Source organism: Nomascus leucogenys, chromosome 21 (assembly GCF_006542625.1).
Source record: "Nomascus leucogenys isolate Asia chromosome 21, Asia_NLE_v1, whole genome shotgun sequence".
In the NCBI taxonomy this organism is placed as follows: Eukaryota; Metazoa; Chordata; class Mammalia; order Primates; family Hylobatidae; genus Nomascus; species Nomascus leucogenys.
The window spans coordinates 56,434,347-56,456,458 of record NC_044401.1 but is presented as its reverse complement, the minus strand read 5'-3'; the positions used below and the strand labels follow the sequence as shown (position 1 = coordinate 56,456,458).

At 49.3% G+C, this 22,112-nt stretch overlaps 1 protein-coding gene across 1 annotated transcript; it reads right to left on the bottom strand.

Moving 5' to 3' along the window:
* Nucleotides 1-779: 779 nt before the first annotated feature.
* Nucleotides 780-17,267, bottom strand: OXTR (oxytocin receptor). Its single transcript, XM_030801813.1, has 4 exons — nucleotides 17,059-17,267; nucleotides 16,325-16,420; nucleotides 15,118-16,181; nucleotides 780-1,154 (listed from the first exon to the last, which is right to left on the bottom strand). Exons 3-4 carry the CDS (start codon nucleotides 16,037-16,039, stop codon nucleotides 907-909), a joined length of 1,170 nt encoding a protein of 389 aa, XP_030657673.1. The 5' UTR covers nucleotides 16,040-16,181; nucleotides 16,325-16,420; nucleotides 17,059-17,267; the 3' UTR covers nucleotides 780-906.
* Between the last annotated feature and the right edge of the window lie 4,845 nt (nucleotides 17,268-22,112).

Below are 22,112 nucleotides of genomic sequence, written 5' to 3'. Positions count from 1 at the left end.
TTGATTCCTATTTTATTCCTTCTGATGGTATTATAAATGGAATTATTTAACTTCGTTTTCATATCGTTTGTTGCTAGTATAAAGAAATACAATTCATTTTTGTATATTGATCTTGTATCTTGAAACCTTGCAGAACTTGCTTATTAGTTCTAATAGCTGTGTATGTGCGTGTGTGTGTGTGTGTGTGTGTGTGTGAATTCCTTAGGATTTTCTATATACAAAACGGTGTCATCTGCAAATAGTTTTACTTCTTCTTTTCCAATCTGGATGCATTTATTTCTTTTTCTTTCCCAAATGCTTCTTAAACATTAGCTTCTTAAACATTTTTAACCCAAGTTCTAATAGGTCCGCTGTGCCAGATGGTCTTACAAGGTAATCCCCTTCTCTTAGGGCTACCCTCTGACAAGCTGGTCCCCAAGGACCCCAGCATTTGTTCACTTAAAGGCAAATACACTTTGAGGTCAGGAGGATCTTAGCACCACCCTCCCCATCTGAGGTCCCAACCCCATTCCTTACCCCAAGTCCAGAACACTGGACTTCCTGACCCAATTGGTCACCGATCCTATATGTACTGCTTTTCACAATAGCCCAGAATAAAGAAGTAAAAAGATACTGGAGAGAAATTACAAATCCAGGAGAAAAAACGAGCCACTCACTGCCCAGGGTGGCAGCGGGTTCAGGGTGGTAGAAGTACGTGTAGGAGGCCAGGGGGTTGTCTGATGGCTGAGTCCCCTATCATCTTTCATCATGGAGGCCACTCTCTACCCCACTGAAGCCACCCCAAGGAGTGGAGGGATACAAACTGATAGGTACCTTATACACAAACATACGCCGTCACCTAGGGGCAGACCACTTATGCCAGCACAGCCCGAGCCTCAGGCAGCAGCCCTGGCCCTGGCTGGTGGGTCACTCCGTGGATGGCTGGGAGCAGCTCCTCTGGCTGGAGCTGCGATGGCTCAGGACAAAGGAGGACGAGTTGCTCTTTTTGCTGGCACTCGTCTCTCCCAGGCGGTTGCCCTTCAGGTAGCTGGCGGAGCAGCACAGGAAGCGCTGAACGAGTTCGTGGAAGAGGTGACCCGTGAACAGCATGTAGATCCAGGGGTTGCAGCAGCTGTTGAGGCTGGCCAGGAGCATGACGATGATGAAGGCTGAGGCTGAGGGGGTGGGGGCAGGAGAAAGGAGAAAAGGATTAACACTGGAGCCACTTCCAGACCTATCTGACTTAAACACCATTTCCTGAGTGACAGCCTTGTCCAAGTACTACATCCTGAATCACAAGATGAGGTACTAAAGAGGCGAAGTTTGTCTTCCTTCTCCCTCCTTGTGCTGGACATGCCCGCAGGCTGTCCTCCAAACCCTCCCCACCAGGCTTAGCCCAGGCTTGTAACTGTCTCTGCCTTTCTCTCACCAGCAGCTTTCCCATTGCCTACCTCCCTCAGCAGAAGCTGAATCCATCACAGCCACCTTTTAATGCATCACTCACCCAACGAGTGTTGAGTGCCTACAGCTTCGAGTGTCTACAAACACAGTACCCAGAAGCTGCCACACCTAGTTTGCATGCTAGCCTCACCAGCGCCTAGTTACTTGAAGTCCCTAAGAAGCTTTGGTTTCCTAATCTTTAAATGGGCATAGGGAGAGTGCCCAAACCTCTGGGGACTGCTGCAAGGATTAAAGAGTGCCTGGTACACAGTGGGTGCCCAATAAATGATGGCTGCTATCACGAGCATGTGCCGGGCAAATCAATCAAATAAAATGAGAAACACCACGATGCACACATCTTGTGGGTTAGGTAGGCACAGGAAGGGGGTGCCACTCTGAGAGTCACGGCTGGCCCCACAAACGGGGCATGTGAGCTGATTCCCAAAGACGCCTATGGTTTTTCCAGGCAGAGCAGGGAAGAAATGTGCTCCAGGCAGAAGGAATGGCACCAGCAAAGGCATGGCAGCAAGAAAGTGTATGACATCTTCATGGCTGATCAACTGAAAGCATCTCCATGAAGCTATGCCTAAGAGCACTGCTTCAGCCTGACAATAAGACTCATGCAGGAAAAAGAAAGTGACATGGAAATTATCGGAAGTACTCTGTAAAGGCTATTATACTGAGGACTCATGGAGTTGCAGGCAAAATTAATGATTAAAAATCAGCTTCGAGACATTGCCTGTCACAAACTGAAACTTCAAGGGGGAAGAAAAAAATCCTAATTCTAGGTACTTCCAAGCACGGGGATAAAAATCTGGCTTCTTTCAATGGCCCTAAGTCTGAACAACCAGACATCTCCTGATGACAGACAAGGCCAGGCAACATCTCCAGAAACCCACAAGGAAAACAACTAAGAATTCTCTTCAGCCACCTCCTTGTGTGTGAAGGCAACCGCAAGAAGGCTGGGGAAATCCACTAGTCTTCTTTCTGTCTGCTCTGCAAAATTTTTCGACAAATAACTCTAGAGTTCAGAGCTAAATCCAGGCAAGGACTCTTCACTGGGGATGCTCGAGAGGTGCAAAATCTAGATGTGGCCGCTGATGAAGAGAACAGAGATGTTTGTCAGCGAAGTCTGCAAGCACCAAGGGAAGAAAGGCAGTTGGTTGTTGGTAAGTCTACATGAGTGGCTCTCAAAGTGGGCCTCCCCCAGAGCGACACATCACATAGGAACTTGCTGGAAATGCACATTCTCAGGCACCACCCCAGAATTACCCTCTGGAGGTAGGGCTCAGGAATGTTGTAATTCTAATGCACCCTCCAGGTTAAGAACCACTGGTCTAATTAATTGGTGCACCTGTTGGAACAAGAGCAAGCTACGACAGACAGAAAACAAAATTCTTGCAAAAGAGAGTTTTTAGAAGGCAAAGAATGGAAATTTAACTTAGTACTAAAATAATAAAGAATAGAAAAGAGGAAAAGTGAAAGAAAAACGATCAATATTACTAAATTCACTGGTTTTAACAAAAAATATTTTGTTAAGAAATTTGCTTTGATTTGGATGGATAAGAAGATGAATTTAAGTTTAGAAACTCTGATGGAATATTTCACCAACAAAATTGAAATTCACCCACAAGACTAAAAATGGAATGTCTTAGAAATAATGAAAGAGGCAAAAATCAACATGCAAAAGTCAACATTTACAAACTACCAGCCACAAAGGGAAGGACCTAGGTGTATAAAGCTTTGCAATGAGGTAGAAGGAAACATCAGGGATGAAGTTCACAGAAAGACACTGAGTTTTGCCTAGTTGGACACAGTTATTTGGCACAATCTTATCTGTTCATTTAAGCTATAGGTCTCACTCTTTACTCTTGGGATCTTTCAACTTTTTTATCCTATTTTTTAAAAAACTACAGAAACACCAACAACAAAGAAGAAAATAGTTAATGAATTCCTAAGTAGCCACCAATCCTTCTGCCTGCAAGAGGCCTGTCTGGGTAGGAGAAGTCTGGCCAGCACCTCTGATCCCACCTGGCGACCACAGACACGAGTGACCTGAAGTGGGTCCTCAGGGGATGAAGGGCCCTCTCTAAGCTGAACCTGCTCATGTCAAGTTACCAACACTAAGGGCACATTTGGCTGTTCTTAATTTGTCAATATCCTAGTCATCCAAAGTCATAAAGTTTCCAGGAACAGCACTTCAAAGCTCTACCACCAGGGGGAGATCTATTTGGGAACACAAAGCAGGGACTATATAGCATATTTCAAAGGGCGGAGGCAGCAGGAATAAAGGCCCATGGTTGAGAATGGCCAAGATCATTCAGGGACTTCCTGGGAGGCAAGAAGGGAAAAGGGGAGTTTCACAAGAGAAGAGGTTGGAAAGATGGTTTGGAACCAGACGGGAGGATCTTAAATCCAGGCAGAGTCTGCCCACTTTACTGTATGGGCAATAGGGAGCCATTGATGGTTACTGAGCAGGTGAGCGATGACGGATTCCACTTCAACCTGTTTTCTGCACTTATTGTATCTTGTATAGGCCATACCATTCCCCTTTCTGATGGCTAGAAAGCCTTCCCAGGATTACAGAGGACTTGGAACAGAACAAAGCATGGAAAATATTGTCCTTATATTTCACAATGTTATTTCCATGTGAGGGTGTGACAGTGTTGAACATCATAATCACTGCTCGAGCCTGCCCAGAAGAGTACAGTTTTCAAAGTAGCCTTACCCTCATTTTATAGATGAGGAAAGTGAAACTCAGAGAAGGAGAGTCACTTCCCCAAGGGCACACAGCAAGTCACTCTGTGTTCATACATAAAAGTAATGAAGACTGATTCCTTTTAAAAACAGGTTAGCATCCTCACAGGTCAGGTTGGTTCCAATTAGTGAATCCTGTCAGTCCCAAAGCCAAGACAGAAGCTGGTTAGGCAGTTTGCCTAATGTTATGATTTGAGGGACAGAGAGCAACTTCCCTGTTCCCAAAACAAATGTGGTCCACCACTGAGAGTAGGCACTGCCCATTCCCCATTTTTGATGCTGTGGATGCTGTGGTGCCCCCTGGGCACCCATTCCTCTAGCTGCCCAAGAGCTGCCTGCCAAATGCTCACAGCTGAGCTCCTCTCTCGGCATTGCCTTTAGCCAAAAAGAGCTGCCACACCCAATGACTGCTTAGTGCAAATGTGCAAAGGCCAGGCCCCGTGCCTTTATCCGGGCTTCTCTGAAGGGCCATGGCCGTTCCCAAGCTCCCGGTGAGACTGGCCTCCCTCCTCATTTCCACACAATGCAGCCACAATGATGTCAGCACAGAGAGGAGGACCTACAAGTCCTCATGGGCCTGACCTGGAAAGGTCTGCTATGCAGCAAGCACCTTCTCCGGGTCCCTCAGGAAAGGAAGCTGTTCACAGTGGGAGCCCCCTGGCCCACAGAAACACTGGCTGAGAGGCAGGGAGGAGAACCCAGGAACTCAGGATCCAGACGCAAAGCCCTGGGGCCTGGATCCCCCTCCCACCTAATCACTCTCTGAACTACATCTGAGTGAACTACTGCCTGAGCCTCAGTTTCCTTATCTGTAGCATGGAGGCGGCACTCATAAGGCTATTGGGAAAATGAAAAAAAAAAAAAATTAAAGATAGTGTAAAAGGGCTTTGTGACTGGCGAAGTGTTTATTCAAGTAATTATTATTAATATTAGTATTAATGCATGTGAGGTATGATCAACTATAGCAATTCTTTAAAATCCAAGTTTGAAGACTCCCAATCCCAGAACAATTGAAGAAATTATCCTTAGCCCATTTTCCCAACACTTCTCAAAAGTTAAAAAAAAAAAAAAAATCAAACCCCAGAGTCCTCAGATTGAATTACCTGACAAGAAAGGAACTTTAGACAGTCCATTTTGGAAAAACTTATTCTGCCAGCGACCTAGAAATCCAAAAGGGAAGGCTGCTGCAACTGTGGGCAGGAGCAGGATCTTAGGGTCTTCGCTGGAAGAACCAGTTCTAATAATGTCTCTCCCACTTGCCTGCCATAAAAATCACATCTTGCCCCACGATCGAGTCCTGAGTGTGTACCAGACTGCAAACTTACTCTCTCCCATCCTTGCCAGGAAGGGAGGATGAAGAGGAGGTGCCGTCCACCCGGACTCCGTGGGGGCTGCTGGCCTCACACGGCATTTCTTGGAGGACGAAGAGGTCAGACATCCATCCTTTCGTTCTGCCTCCACTCCATGCCATGCACTGAGTAGGTGCTGGGATCTAAGTGGAGTCCCTGCCCTCAAGTGATTTCCAGACTCAGGGTGAGAAAGAGAGACTTGCAAGACCAGCAGAATATTAAACGGGGTAAAGCATTTGGGAAGGGGCTGCTGGGCACAAGGCTGGGGACTAGGGGTGGTTTTCAAGTGCAGTATCTTACGTGCCAAGCGGGGGACATGAGCAGAAACAGCCACACACTAAACGCCAACATCCCCTGCTGGGCAATTCTGCCCCTGGGAGAATCAACTCTGCATTTCTGCTTGGCACCATGATTCATGGAGGGGTGGGAGGCAGAGGTCCACGTTCCGTCCTTCCCAGCCTGGCTTTCCTCAATTCCCAAGAACTCCCCTGTTAGGATTTCCCGGCACTCTCTCCACCCCAGCACTGAAACCCCAAATTAGCCCAGAACAGCTGACGGGCAGCTGGCCACGGCCTCTCTGGGCTGTGCTGTTCCTGAGGCTACTGGCACGTTTCACATGACTCAAAGACATATGGCCAAGATCGGCCGGGTCAAAGAAAGCCCGTCAACTTTAAAAAAGGCCGGCACTTGAGAAACCAATCATTTGCCACGAGGCCTCCCCAGAGTACCAGGAATTCAGATGTAAGTCCTTTGTTCCTACAGGACTGTGCAGGCATCTGGGAACAAAACTATGGAAGGCCCTTTCTTAAGAAAATGATTTTTGAATTTACGCTTATAGAAAGATGGAGTCTCAATATATACTATAGAGTGCCTTCCTAGAAAAGACCACTGTTTTACAGCTGTGATTTTTCTAAAAATCACAGATGTGTGATCACCCCGTGTAGTGCAAGGTGTGGGTGAAGAGCCAAACGGGCGGGCTGCAGAGTTGAAAATGGGTTTCTCCGACAGCACTGCTACAATCTGGTAGGTGTGCTGGACTCGCTGGGCTGGGCCTGAGAATAACCACATTCTGGAAGAAGACAAGCCAGGACCTTCCTGCAAACGACCAGCCCTTCACTACCCTTCAGGGAATGACAAGGCCTTCCATCCAATCTGGGCCACACGTGTGAAGGCAAACAGTGAGTGTTGGTAAAAGATAATATATTAAAGCTTTGCTGCTCCAAGTGTAGCCAATGGCTGGCTACAGGGCCTCTGATAGGCATCACCTGTTTCCTTATCAAAACTGCAAACTCTTGGGGCCCCACTCCAGACCTACTAAATCAGAATCTGCATTTTAACAAAATACACATTAAAGTTTGAGGAGCTTCCTTCCAGCTGGCTCAAATCATATCGATAGGAAAGAAGAAATGAATGAAGTAACTGTCCACCGTTCTTGATCTCGATGTGGAATGTGCATCTGCTTCTTTGCACGGTAAGCTCCTACTCATCCCTCAAAAACCCTTTTCAAATGATACTTCCCCTCTGAAACCCTCCTGATTTCTTCCCAGGGAGACAGATCAACTAATGCCTTCTCAGGGCATTTGCAGTACTTGGTAAGTAAATAGCTCTATAACAGCATCACCCCGTCATATTGTCATTTTTTTTTTTTTTTTTGATACTCTTTGGCTGGGGACTGTGTCTTATTGGTGGCTCTGTCCTTAGGCTGCTAACACCTACTGGAAAATAAGAAGAGTTCAATAAGGAGCTGAATTGAACTGAAGCATGAAATTAGCAGGCGAGAGGTCCTGATAAATCAGCCACTGCTGCCAGTATGTTGGAAGGGCTACAAATAATTTCCCTGCTCAGCCACAGGAAATGGCCCCCAAATAAGGTGACAGGACTCAAATGCAATTCCCTCCGGGAAAATTATGTTCGCCCTCAGATATGGTCAGGTGGAGAGAAAGGGAGAGAAACAGAATGCGCAAGAGTGCTGTTGGGGTGGGAGATATGGGCCGGGAGGGCAGAAGCCCACAGTCTCGAAGCATCTGGCTAAAGGGCAGGAAGCCTTAGCTCCCAGCTAAGCACAAAAGGAGATGCTGGCAGAGGCCGCCCCTCGGTGCAGAAATCAGGAGTAAGGATTTGGGCCTTGGGGCTGGGACACTGGACACCACCTGGTTACACCTCCCTCCCACCCATACCTTAGACCTTAGACAAGACCCAGCCTAGGGTACCTCTAAACCAGAGGTAGAACCTTCCACCTGGCCTCCCGCCTCCTCCAGGTGAGACAGCTGTTTCTCTTTCAATACTCTTGTTCCCAGCATCCTTGGACTTGCCACCATGCGCCAATTGAAAGTGCAGCCCCTTTGCTAAAATGCTAGGCCTGTGCCCAAAATGACTCCCACTCCATCAGCTACGCTGACTTGCACCAGCAGGATGTTCCACCCTCTATGCAACCTAAACCCTGTTCTGAACTTCAGAAACCTGAGATTCTGAACCCCAGAAACCTGAGATTCTGAACCCCAGAAACCTGAGATTCTGAACCCCAGAAACCTGAGTTGTGGGCAGGCTCAGCCCCACACCCAAAGTCAGCACTGCCGCTCCACCTGACACTAACCCAGCAGAAACTGGGGGTGTCCCTCCCAGAGGTCTGTGGGTGTACCCAGAACTCTGTGACCAACCTTGACCAGACTGTCCCACATTTATGCATGTCAGCAGCTGGCCACAGGAGGGTGAGGGCTTGGGAGGGCCTCTTGCCAACTCTCTTCACTTGGGGGTTGAGAGATGAAAGCAGAGGTTGTGTGGACAGGAGCCTGCAGAGGCATCAGTAACTGTTTTTTGGAGTGAATGAGTTCGCATTCAGAGGAAGAAGCCCCGCAAACTGGGAAAACAGGGATGGTTTCCCAAAAGGGGCATTGGATGGGGCTGCCATGTTCAGCTATTCAGGCTGTGCACTGCAAAGCTCTGAGGAACACCTTGCTCATAGACCATTAGGTCAAAGGCATCCCCTGGAGTTGTGCCACAAAGCAGCCCACACATTGGACTTGGGCTTCAAAGGATGGGAATCCATGGAAGAAACCGGGGTGGGTGTTCCCATGGGAGGAACAGTATTAGCATAGGTGCAAAGGCGGCAAGGCCACAGGAACTTGTGGAAAGCGGCAAATCAGCGGGCCTGGCAGGGGGTACACGAGGCAGGCTGGCCAGAGACCAGGGCAGCGCTAACAAGAGAGTACTCATTTGTTGGGTATTAGTTTAAAAAGCAGAACAGGGGGTCTAAGCCAGCAGTTCTTAACCTGGGATGACTTTGCCCCTTAGTGAACTTTTGGCAATGTCTGGAGACAGTTTTGGTGGCCACAGTTGTCAGGGAGGTTGCTAGTGGCACGTAGCACGTAGAGGACAGGAATGCTGCTGAATATCCTACCATGCACAGAACAGCTCCTCCCCGACATACATACACACACGCCAAAGATTATCCAGCCTAAAATGTCAATAGTGCTAAAGTTGAAAAATCATGCTCTAAACCAAGAAGGTGATAATGGAAAGAGAAAGCAAAGTGCCAACGTGAGGCATGTGGTGCAGCTAAGATGATAGAATTGGTGGACACAGGGAGGATGCGAGGGGCGTGGCACTGAACTCAGAGTGCTGGGAGGGCAGTGCCATCAGCAGATGTGTACCTAGGTGGGTGGGTGTGTGTGTAGGTGTTGCAGGAAGAGCCCAAGATGTCAGGACTTGGGGCCAGATAGTGGGGGAGGGCTCGGCTTCCATGAATCTGAGGCCGGTCCTGAGATCTAACAAGCGCCCAGAAGATCCCCAAGGGGAAGGTGTAGATCATCGGGAAAACTGCTGGCCTAGGGCAGCGTGGGGTTGGGGTAGTCATGCAGTATGTCAGTCTCTAGTGTGAGATGGCTGGGTTCCAATCCCAGCTCCGTCACTTACTCAGCGGTGATCGTGGGCAGGTCACACCTCTCTAACCCTCAGTTTCTTCATCTGTAGAAAAGCCATGATGGGCCCCTGCCTTGCTGCATTACGATGAGGAGCAGAAATGGCCCGGGCACAGGCCTTGCTCACAGTGGGCACTCAGCCAGTGGTGGCTGCTGTTACCAACTAATCCCACTCCTCCCTTCACCAAAGCTGAGGCCCAGAGAGGGTGTCGAGTTCCATTATGAGCTGTTATCCCCATTGCTCAGATGGGAATGGCAGAGGTCCAGAGGCCATCAAGAGACATTGCCCCAAATGACATAGATGGCAACAAGACCAGGTCCCAGAAGGGGATTGGCTACTTCCCAGTACTGTCTCCTGGGGTTGGGGGCTCTGGCAGGTGGGGTCTGGTGTATAGGGTCTGGCTTCAGCCCCTGGGAGGGAGCCCTGTGGGGTTGTCTTTGCTTCCAAAAGTTGCCAGGGCAAGGTGGTAAGGTCAGCAGGTGGGCCAGTGCCTCAAGTCACACTCAGACATGCCAGGCCCGGGCCACAGACCTGATCCAGCCTCCACAGACAGCATGATGCAGCCAGGGCACCTGCTAATCTCCTCCTGATCCGAGGCCCTCCACAGCCCCTCTTCCCCTCCTCACCCTCCCGAAACCCATACAGACAGCCATCAAATGGAAAAATGACGTAGCAGGGCCTCACCCAAGAGGCTGGTTTGGGGTTTGTTTTTCTTTGAGTTTTTCTGTTTTTGTTTTTTGTCTTTTTAGCCGTTATTTATCAAACCTTTGGAGGGAAAAGAAGTGAAATCACCTCAGGGCAGAAACCCTAAGGGAAAACATTAACATTAGCTAAGAACATAAAAGAACACACAATTACTTAATCATAGAAGAGTCTGAAGTTAACTGCCCATCTAATTGTGATTCGTACCCAGAAGGGCCAAGCTTGTGCACTCTTCATGGCCCAGAGTGAATATCCTGTCCAAGCTTCTCCTGCCGGCCCACCATGCTCTCCACATCACTGGGTCACCTCAAGAACAAGCCCCTTCAAGGGGCCTGGTCCCCCACACCTCAGGCACAGCATTCATGGAAAGGAAAGGTGTACGGGACATGCCAGAGGGTCCTCAGTCCCACAGAAACAGGGAGGGGCTGGGAAGCTCATTCTATAGACGGGAAATAGGTCAAACCAGGCCTCCTGCGCCTGTCAGACTTCCTCCCAGTCCAACGCTCCTGACAGTTGTTTTGTTGCCCCAGTGACGGGGCGCTCCTTTCTTTCCCAGGTTGCCAGTTCTGTTCTGGGGGGCTACTTAGAAAGTCCCTATTTCTCCTGAGTCCAGCTCTTCATGCCCACCCCTGCCCCACCTCACTCACCTCTCTGCTCCCATTTTCCACATATTTGGCAAGCACTGGTTGAGCTATCAGTGACGGTGCAGCCTTGTGTCAGGCATCCTCTGGAGTAAAAGGCATCCCCTGGAGTTGTGCCACAAAACAGCCCACACATTGGACTTGGCCTCAACAAGTAGGGAACAGGACAAGCAGCGTCCCTGCTGTGATAGGGCTCACAGTCCACCTCTCCAGCCTTAACAAGCTTCTCTCCCACCTCCCAGCCTCCCTGGACACACTGCCTGCTGTCCACTCCCATTCCCTCCACCCAGGCTCAAGACAAGAATCCCCACCTTGTCCATCAGGAAGGGGCCATAGGTCACACCATTTAATCCTCACCACAACCCCACGCAGTCAGCCGTGCTATCCTTATTACATGGAGGAGGAGGCGGAGGCTCAGAGCAGGTAAAACAACTGGCTTGAGGACACTGGACTGGGCGTTCTACCAGGGAGATGCTGGAAGGAGAAGACTAGAGACAGAGACCCCAAATCCTGTCCACCGCACCCAACCAACATCAACCAACCCTAGAAATGCAAACAGCCCCACTCTACCAAACTCCCTCCTCATCCTCATCTCCTCCCTCAGAACTGCCGCAGGGTCAGAGCTTCTGCAACCAGCAGCATAGCAAATGCCACTGGGTTCAAGGGAAAAGGCTGGTGCCAAATTTTTGGCTTTGGAATTTAATTCTGAAAGATATATAAAGGGCTTGTCAAACCCTGCGTGGGGCATCCAGTCTCACCAGCCTCACCAAGTCAGCACCCAACAGCATTCCGGCTGCTTTGAAGAACAGATCTCATTAAATTACTGAGATGCTCCCACTGGCTCTTTCTTCTGAATCATGGAAATATTTAAACTCAAAGTTTTCCTCTTTGGTTCTTATAAAAAGTAACCATGTGTAGAGCTTGTCTATACACAGAGAGACTTTATTATTAATAATAGTATTATTATGATTATTGTAATGTTTTTTATTTTCCTTTTCTTCTCCCTACCCCCTGCTTTATCCCAGTTGCCTCATATCTATTTTATCTTGTGGTGTTACCTAAATTTTTGTCCACCACCACACATTACTTTTGGAACAAGGTGAGCTCTAAACCCATAAAGGCAGCCCTTGGTATTTGTGAAGGCGTATGAGGGAATGAAGTCGCTCAAGGGAGAGATGGAAGAGAGAGAGCAAACGCTGAAGGAGAGAGGGACTTTGGGTCCCTGGGCCACCACATCTGCAGCCACCACATGCGTGACATTCCACCCACACTGGCACCCTTGATGGGTGGCCATTGGCTAAGCTTCCCTACCTCCCTGGGGTTTTCATGATAAAGCAGGAACAGACCCATGTGTGCCCCACCTCTCCTGCCTCCCTGTGAGCCTGCTCCACCCGCAAGCATCCCTGGATGGCGTCACACTGTTAGCCATAGGCTTCAGTACTGGCTCCTCAGTTGATGAGTGGAGTAAGGGGCCCCAGTCTAGATATTTCTGCATCTAAATTCTGTCCTCTTGGAGAGGAAAGTGGGGCTGTGTATTAATTCCACTTTTCCCATAACAATCTCTTGAGGTAGCTCGAGTGTGGTTCTCTTTTATTCCTTCCTTAACACTTGCTGGTGGCCTCTGGATTGAGAGGTATCTCCAAAGTGATGCAGACACAATTTCCACCTGCTACTTGCAATTATCCAAATTAAGGCCAAGTGGACATACAGCTGGTGTTCTAACTGAGCTCGCAGCCACTCCGACCCCTGCATCCCCGAGGCCTAAGCATGATGTGGCCAGGCTGGTGGTGGCCAGAGTCCACGTCATCACCTCCGTGTTTGATGAGGTGCTCACATCTGGACTGGGCTCCTGCTCCTGGCTGTGTGCTTGGGGCAGCGGGGAGGCCCCGGCTGCAGCAGCGTCATGAATCCCTGCTGGTCTGTGTTTGGATTCTTCTCAGCGCCCGAGACAGAATGCCAAGGAGGACCAAGAGAAGCCCTGGGTTTTTCATGCAACACCCACCCTTCCCTGTGAATTCCTAAAGAAGCAAAGGGAAGTAGGACCTGAAATTCTTAAAGTCCTCTTCTTTACCTGCCCCTTGGGCTTGAGCAGGAGCCCGTCTCTACTGAAGGTCTGGTCCCCAGGAAAATCCTCAGAGGACCACAAACACTCAAGAGGCCTATGACCTCCACTCTGGCCAGGATCTGTGTGCTTCTGTTTTTTTCTCTCTCTTTTGTTTCTAAGACAAGGAAATCAATTGTTGACATGCTTTTAAAGTGTAGAAAAGATCTAAACTTCGCTTCATGGTACATGTGACCTGTTGACCACACACTCTCCTTCTTTAGGGAGGACACACAGTGAGAAGAGGAGTGCAGGTGAGGGGGCTGAACAGCAGGAAGCCATAGAGGAGGGAGCTGGGAGGAGAGGAAGGAGAAAAATCACCAGAGACTCAACACATGAATGACAGAGGCGAGAGGACCCCAAGGAGAGAGGAGTAGAATGTCTGTTGAATGAATTAACTGAATGCTGAAATGTCCTCATTCTAAAAGCAAGACACTAAGGCTCAAGGGGAATAAAGGGATCTCTCATCTAACATCCCAAAGCTAGTAAGGGCTGGAGGAGGACTAGACCCCACATCTCTCCAGTATCTACTCCAAGGGGTGCTGGTTTCACTTCCTTGATAGTTGGTGTTCGAGCTCCTCAAGATTCTTCAGATCTGCCCAGGAAACAGGTGTGGCCTAAGGCCTTACTTAGAGACTTCCACTACTGGCTTTTGCCCAACACCGCTCCCTCATCACATGTCCTTCATAAGAACCCTGGCACAGGAAACATCAGCTCTGCCTCTGACTTGCTGTGTGACCTGGTGCAAGTGCCTTCCCCTCTCTGGGCCCTAGAACCCTCTCTGTAAGGTGTTACCAGGGGCCACAGGCATTCAGTAAATATTGAATAACCAGTGTCTTGGCCACTAAAGCAAACACTGAGCTAACTGGGAGGGTTCCATAAAGCCTGGAGTCTGTGATTTTCAGAAAGGACCAAAGCAAATTTACCAAACTGAATGAAAGCAGCTGGCACTGAGATTTCAGCTTCCCAGGATGCATGTATTTGAGACTATTGGGAGCAGTAGTAACTGCACACAGAAATGGGACATTTGCAGTGTCTGGAGTGCAGAAAGGGTGAAAGCAAATCTTTTGGTCTTTCTTTATGAACCTTTGAAGTCCCCAGCATCCAGCATGTGATATGGGATTACCTTCAAACAAAAACTTATAAATCATTCACCACCAGCAATCACCCCTTCTGCTCTTTCCAAATGAGCTACTGGAAAGGGGTTGGGGGGCAGAATGTGACAGGAAGCTGCCTGGTGCTCTGTGCCTTGGGGACAGCCACCCAGCACCAGCCACAAACCCCAGAGCCCTAGGGTGCCTCTGTTCATCCAAGCTTTCTCCCTAGGTCACCCTCTTCTATGCCCTCCTCCTAGCTTTCTGGCACAGGCCAAGAATGGACAATTGTCCCACCCTCAGCCTTGTCCTCAGCAGTCCTCCAACCTGGAAGGCACATTCCCCGCCTACAGAAATCACCCAGCCTCCCCCTCAAACTTGAATGTCCCCCTCAAGGCTTTCTTCTCTTTCCCCCAAGTGGAAGTGAAGTCTCAGTCCTGGGCGCTCTCCTCCCTAAGACTGCCCACCGCTCCTTGCAGCACTCACCTCTCTGCATGGAGACTCATCACCTCCACTGGATGAGGGGTTCAAGGATTTGTCTTCACCTCTCCCTTGGAATATTCTGCCCCCCAACACCCCCTTCAACTACTAGGTGCTTGGTTGGACAAATCGCCCACCCCTGCAAGGCTGTCCTTGTCCAAACCAGACTTCTTGGCTTCAAGTGGATTTCTTGAACTTAAAGTGGAAATTCATCTTAACGTGAACTTAAAGTTGAAGGAGCTTGAGCTTGGCCAGGGGTTCCAAACTTACCTCCACCACCTCCTCCTAACCACGTGGGAAAGCAGATGGAGGCCCTTGAACCTGTTTCTACCACCACAGTAAACCATACAGCCCATATGCAACCCAAGGACTGTGCTAAGGACTTTAACTGCATTTTCTCATGGCATTCCCCTATGCCTGGTGACAGTTGGTACTTTTATCCTTATTGCCACCTTACAGAAGAGAAAGTGGAGGCTCAGGGAGGTTAATTTCCCTAAGTCACTTGGCCAAAGGATGATGGAGCAGTGACTCTGTGGGATTTCAAACCTGCTTACCCCCCAGGAAGTCCACAGACCCCTGGACATTCTGAGGCAGCAAGATAAGGGCCTCCCCCAGCCACCAGGTTCCCTCCTCCTGGGTCTCCCAGCTCTGGTTACCTTCCTTGGGTGCGTTGGCATCCCAGACGCTCCACATCTGCACGAAGAAGAAAGGCGTCCAGCACACGATGAAGGCCAGCACGATGATGAAAGTCATCTTGACCGTGCGGATCTTGGCCTTGGAGATGAGCTTGACGCTGCTGACACGCGCCAGGGCCACGCGCCCCCCATCGCCAGCCGCCGCGCCCTCTGGCGCCTCGGCCGCCGCCGCTGCAGCTGTCTTGAGCCTCAAGTTCTGCCAGATCTTGAAGCTGATAAGGCCGTAGCAGGCAGCGAGCACGATGACCGGCACGATGTAGACAGCTAGCGTGATCCACGTGATGTAGGCCTTGGGTCCCCAGGGCTGGATGAAGACCGCCCAGCAGTCGAAGACGCCGTCAGCCACCTCGCGCAGAGAGAAGATGTGCACCTGCGGCGCGCTGGCCACCAGGCAGCCGAGCCACGTGGCGAGCACTGCCAGGCGGTCGGTGCGGCGGCGCAGCGAGCGCAGCGGCTGGCAGATGGCCAGGCAGCGGTCCAGCGACATGAGCAGCAGCAGGTAGGTGGAAGCGAACATGCCCACCACCTGCAAATACTTGACCAGGCGGCACAGCAGGTCGGGCCCGTAGAAGCGGAAGGTGATGTCCCACAGCAACTGCGGCAGCACCTGGAACACTGCCACCACCAGGTCGGCGATGCTCAGGTGCTTCATGAAGAAGAAGAGGCGCGAGTGCTTGTGGCGCGTGGTGCGCAGCGCCAGCAGCACACACGCATTCCCGCTCAACGCCAGGAACAGGATGAGACACAGCACCGCCACCTCCACGCGCGCCAGGGCCTCGTTGCGCCGCGGGGGTCCGGCAGTGCGGTTGCCCTCAGCCCCCGGCGGCGCGGCGCTGGCGTTGACTGCCTCGGCGCTCCAGTTGGCTGCTAGCGCGCCCTCCATGACCCTGGCGGCCGCGGTGCGCCCCGGCCTTCGAGCCCTTTACGGCTTGGCGCGGCGGGGCCGGATCCGGCGTGTCGGAGGGTGTAGGGGTGCCTGGGGCTCCACTCCTGGAAACTCCACGGACGGATCTGCTGGGTCCACCCTGAAACAAACCGGGGGGGCCGTGAGGAGACCGCCGCGTTTCTCTTCCGACGCGCGCAGGGCGTGCTTGTCCCATTCCCAGGAACCCAAGTCATCTGAAAGACCGGGCACAACCGCCACCCCAGAAATCCCCTTTGGAGGTACGTCCTCTGAGCCACTGCAAATGAGCGGGAATCCTCTACCAGCCACAAGCCCAGAGCCCCCAGCGTGCCAGTTCCTTGGGATGTTCAACGGCTTCCACTGGGGGAGAAGGGAGGGTCAAAATCAGCCACTTTCCTCCAGGACTGGGAATCTAAAACCAAATCACCTCCCCGAGGGATCTCCAAACTACCTACTCGCCCCACGTTCCGACCCTCAGCATATCCACCTCCCGCGGGACCCCCAAAACAGCCCCTCTCCTAGTAAACGTTAATTCTAGTACTTCCTCCGGAAATCCCCAAATAGCCACTTGCCTGGGAAACCCCAGCTCAGGGCCATCTCCGTCTAACCCCCTTTTCTAAGACGCTCGGCCGTCACTCCCTGAACTTCCACAGCACCTGCTTAGGTGGAAACCCAGTTCTGCAGTCCCTCCTGGGGGAACCCCTACATCAAAGCCCAGGATGCCCAACCGCTGTTCCCAGACCCTGGCAAAGACACCTCCCGCGGGGCTCCTCCCCAGCCCGGCAGCCGCGAAAGTTCAGGAACCCCCGACTTGCGCTTTGGACCCAGATAATCAAGGACTCTGAGTCTCAATCCCGAGAAGTCACTTTACAATCTCTCGGAACACCCCGCCCTCCTCCAGGAACAAGGAGTGCGAGGCACCCCACCACCTCCACTCGGGTCCCGATGGCTCCACCGGCCCTAGCCATCCCATCCACCCCTGCTTAGCACCCAGCTACCTGCACCGAGTCCGCAGGTGAACCTAAAGTTGACTCCCCCGCGGGGAAGTTGCACGGCAGCTGACGGCCCCAGTGACGCGTGCGCTGCCGGCCCGAGTTGGGATGGCCTGCCGGCTGCACCTAATGTGATGCTAGGCTGAGGTCTCTGACTCTGGAGCCTCGGTGGGAATCCCCTCGCCGCAGCCTGGCTGGTCGCTGGATGGGTACAGGAGGCTAGCGAGGAGCGCCTCCGAGGCTGCGCGCGCGGACAGCGTCTGGATGCGGCGCTGTGCGCTGGGGCCGAGGCTGCACTATCGCACGCGTCCACTAGGGGGCGGGCGAGGCCAGCCGCGCAGACCCCTGCGGAGCGGGGCTGGTTCGCCCAGTGTTGGTCCCAGAGCCTTAACAAATGGGTTTATTTTGCAGTGGTTTAAAACTGCAAGAGGGAGGGAACTCGTAAATAACCCGCCCGTTTCTTCCTTTCTTGGTTCAGAAGCTCTTGACTCTGAGACACATAGAAGGCTTGAATAATAATGTTTTTCCCCGGGTAGATAGTGATGAAGTTACAAAAGCATTTAAACTGATTACTTCCCAAAAATGATGTCAATTTTCAGCCTTTTCTCTCCCCCTACACCTCCAGCTTGATGTAGTGGCTTTAGCAGTGAACTCAAGTAAGTCTTTGCTTTGGAATACTTTTGTTTCTATTCCCGTTAATGAGGAATTAGAAATGGCCTCTATTCTAAGCAGTGCTGGGAGAGGCTTTATTTTTTCGGTAGTTTTAGAGGAAATTCTGAAGCACAACACTCTATCTTCATTTAAAGTGATTCTGCTTGTCTGCGCCCAATAGCCGTTTCTGTCTCCTTGTCGTGCTTCAGAATTAAAATCATAAATGATGCCAAAGGAAGATAAAATGTTAAAGACAGCTTCTCAGCCTCCCTGCCCCTTCTCTATTCTAAAATCATCTTTTGAAGTAATTTACAGTGGCCAAGAATTAAGTCAGAAGAAAAGGCCAGGATTCAAAAATAAACAGGGCTCTTTAAAATGCATTAAATGTGTATTTCCTCCTGAAATTTCACTTCTTCCTCTTTTTATTATGTAGAGAGAATTGAGTTAGCCAAGGACTGGGTTTCTTTAATCCACAATTACAGCCCCATGCCAAGATATCCCAGGGGCAGACCTTAGAGCACCTGGATCCCAGGGTTCTAGCTGAGTAATCATTCCAGAATGGGGCTGGGAATCTTGACAGCATTGCCAACAGGTGGCAGGCAATATTAATCAATATTAGTCAGTGCTACCTATCTGCCTCGAAAATTACATATTAAAGTTACAGACCACTCAGGTGAGAATGAAGTGACCTTGGGCAAGTACCTTCTCTTTGGGCCTTAGTCTCCTCACATGTAAAATGAGAACACTGGTCAAGATAGCTAATGTCTGAGGTCCTGTCCCTCTGGTTTTCTGAAATTGTATAATCTGTGCAATCCAAGAGTTTAATCCTAGCAGGTAAAACACCCTTGCCTCACTCCATGGCTGGACGAAGGCAGATTTTTCCCTGTGAGTCCCTGACTGGTAAATGTAGGTAGGAAAACACTGGCCTGTAGAAGCAAGCCTGCCCTTTTTTCTCCTGGAAGACAGCTGCTTTCTAGGGAGCAAGTTTCCTGAGCCACTTCGCCAAGGACAGGCTCTTCTACCCTTTGTAGGGAAGCCTGCCTACCTGTGTAGTCCTTGCATAGCCCGTGAGACAGCCTAATTCTGGATTCACCTAACAGGGCTATTTAGTTTCACGCAAAAGGTAAATTCTCTAATTTAGTCTTAATCTAAAAAACAACAACAACAACAACAACAAAACGTAATAGTGTGATCCCCATTTCCTGTCTTTTGTTTTATTTCTCATTGTGTGCAGAAACCAGGCAGGAAATAGAAAGGTCCCCTCGAAAACTCCTAACAATGAATAAGATATGCTCCTTCACCTTTGAGCTTCAGCCAGGGAGAAAAACACATATTAGTTTGGTGCAAAAGTAATTGTGGTTTTTGCTATTAAAAATAATGGCAAAAACTGCAATTACTTTTGCATCAACCTAATATTTGCAGTGTGACAACAATAAATGATGTTACAGAAGTGAGGACTGCTGGGGGCTGAGGTAATACTTGGGAGACCATTTTACAAGGAGGTAGCTGGATTTCAGAGCTCCAGAATGAGTTCTCCAGGAAACAAAGAAAAAAGGCGTACTTCTCAGAGAGTGGTGCAGGGGGATCACTTGGGCGATTTGGAGGAAGGACTAAAGATGAATTGCTTGGTGCCTAGCACATTGCCAACACTTAATATGTACAGTTGGCCCTCTATATCCCTGTATCTGTGAGTTCAGTGGATTCAAACAATCGTGGATTGAAAATATTCAGGAAAAAAATCCTCAAAGTTCCAAAAAGCAAAAATTGAATTTGTCATGTACCACCTGCAATACTGAATGCACACAAATGCAGTGATGAGTGACATTGCATTAGGTGTTACAAGTAATCTTGAGATGACTTAAAGTATGTGAGAGGATATGCACAGGTTATATGCAAATACTGCTTCATTTTATATCAGGGATTTGTGTATCTTGAAGGCTCCCAGAACCAATCCCCCATGGATACCAAGAGATAACTGTACTTATTGATGCTAAAGGAACTTCAAGGCCATGTAAAGGAGAATGGGTTTTATTCTGTAACCCAACATTCCCCAAAATGTGGGATGGAATACTTTCTGATAGTGTTAAATGTGAATTTAATTTGAGTGATACTGAATAACATAGGGAGGAAATTCAGTTCTCAGTTCTGTTTCTTTCTTTTTGACATCAGCAAAGAGAAAGTCTGATATAACAAAAATCATGAAGGTGCTAGTGCAAAGATGACTGAGGTTAGAAGGCATTGGTGGGGAAGGTGGGGCGCCTGGAAGGACTGCAAGCAAAACAATGTACTCAGATCTGTGCTTGGTGAGAGAATGCTGGTAGGAACAGGGAAGATGGGAAAGGAGATACTGGCATTATGAGAGCGTTGGAGATCCAGGCAAGAGATGCTGTAGGCATGGACCAAAGACGTGACATTAGAGGGTGTCTTACAGTCTTCCAAAGAAAAAAAACCATTGGGTTGTATATATGTAGAGAAAGAGATTCATTTAAGGAATCGGTTCATGTGTTATGGAGGCTGGCAAGTCCAAAATCTTCAGAGTGAGCTGACAGGCTGGAGACTCAGGGAAGAGCTGATTTTGCAGGTCAAGTCCAGAGGTCCTCTGCTGCGGAATTCCTTCTTGCTCAGGGAGGTCAGTCTTTTGTTCCATATAGACCTTCAACTGATTGCATAAGCCCACCAACTTTATGGTGGGTGATCTACTTTACTCCAGATGTTAATCTCATCCAAAAATACCCTCACAGAAACATCCAGAATAATACTTGACCAAATATCTGGGCACCATGGCCCAGCCAAGTTGACACATAAAATGAACCATCACAGACAGAGATTCAGCAATCCCTGATTTACAAATGTCCTCATCTGTCTCAGTATCCGGGCATCTTTTTTTTTTTTTCTTTTATTTTAAGTTCTGGAGTTCATGTGCAGGATGTGCAGGTTTGTTACAGAGGTAAATGTGTGCCATGGTGGTTTGCTGCACCTATCAACCCATCACCTAGGTGTTAAGCCCAGCACACATTAGCCATTTTTCCTGATGCTCTCCCTCCCTCCGCCCCCGTGACAGGCCCCAGTGTGTGATATTCCCCTCCCTGTGTCTGTGTTCTCATCATTCAGCTCCCACTTATGTCAGAACATGCAGTGTTTGGTTTTCTGTTCCTGTGTTAGTTTTCTGAGGATAATGGCTTCCAGCTCCATCCGTGTCCCTGCAAAGGACATGATCTTGCTCCTTTTTATGGCTGCATAGTATTCCATGGCATATATATACACCACATTTTCTTTATCCAGTCTATCATTGATGGGCATTTGGGTTGATTTCATGTCTTTGCTATTGTGAATAGTGCTGCAGTGAATACACATGTGCAGGTATCTTTACAATATAATGATTTATATTCCTTTGGGTATATACCCAGTAAAGAGATTGCTGGGTAAAATGATCTTTCTGGTTCTAGGTCTTTGAGGAATTGCCACTCCATCTTCCACAATGGTTGAACTAATTTGCATTACCACCAATAGTGTAAAAACGTTCCTATTTCTCCAGATCCTTTACAGCATCTGTTGTTTCTTGACTTCTTAATAATCACCATTCTGACTGGCATGAGATAGTGTCTTATTGTGGTTTTTATTTGCATTTCTCTAATGATCAGTGATGTTGACCTTTCTTTCATATGTTTATTGGCCACATAAATGTCTTCTTTTGAGAAGTGTCTGTTCACGTCCTTTGCTCACTTTTTAATGGGTTTTTTTTTCTTGTATCCAGGCATCTTAAAGGTGGGGCCAATATTGTCTATACCTGTACTTCGAAAGGCCTAGATCACTATAGAATAGGCAACTTTCAGGTATTTGTAAATACAGAAGGATAAAAGGAAGGGGGAAAGGAGGGGAGAAATAAACATGTCCATGGGCAGAACCAGGCCCTCTGGGGAAGGTATCCTGCCCAGAAAATGACCTGTCCTGTACCCACTTCTACCTTTGGGAACTGGGTCTGAGTTTTAGCATCTTGGGAATTTTCCAGCCCTGGCACATTTATTTCAACATGGATCCAAGCCCAAGTGGCCTTTGCTCTATAGTCAGAGTGGAAATGAGCTATAAACACATCCAACCTACTCCCTCCCTAACATCACCCCCCTCCCCAGCCTGCCCCCAAATAACTTCTCAGCCTCTGCTTGGGCCTCTAGCTCCAGGAGGGGGGTCAGTGACATGCTCTCAGGCATAAAGGCTGAGAACACATTGTAGCAATCAGCCTGCTGCTGGCATACTTGACCTTCTTCATTTATAGCTTTGTGCAGATGCAGGAACATCAGGGCACATGGGCTGACCTGGGAAGTTCCTGAGGCCGTGCCAGGATGCTGTGTCAGGAGGCCACAGCTTATAGGTAGAACTTGCATGGATTCATTCTAGCCTGTGTGATTTTG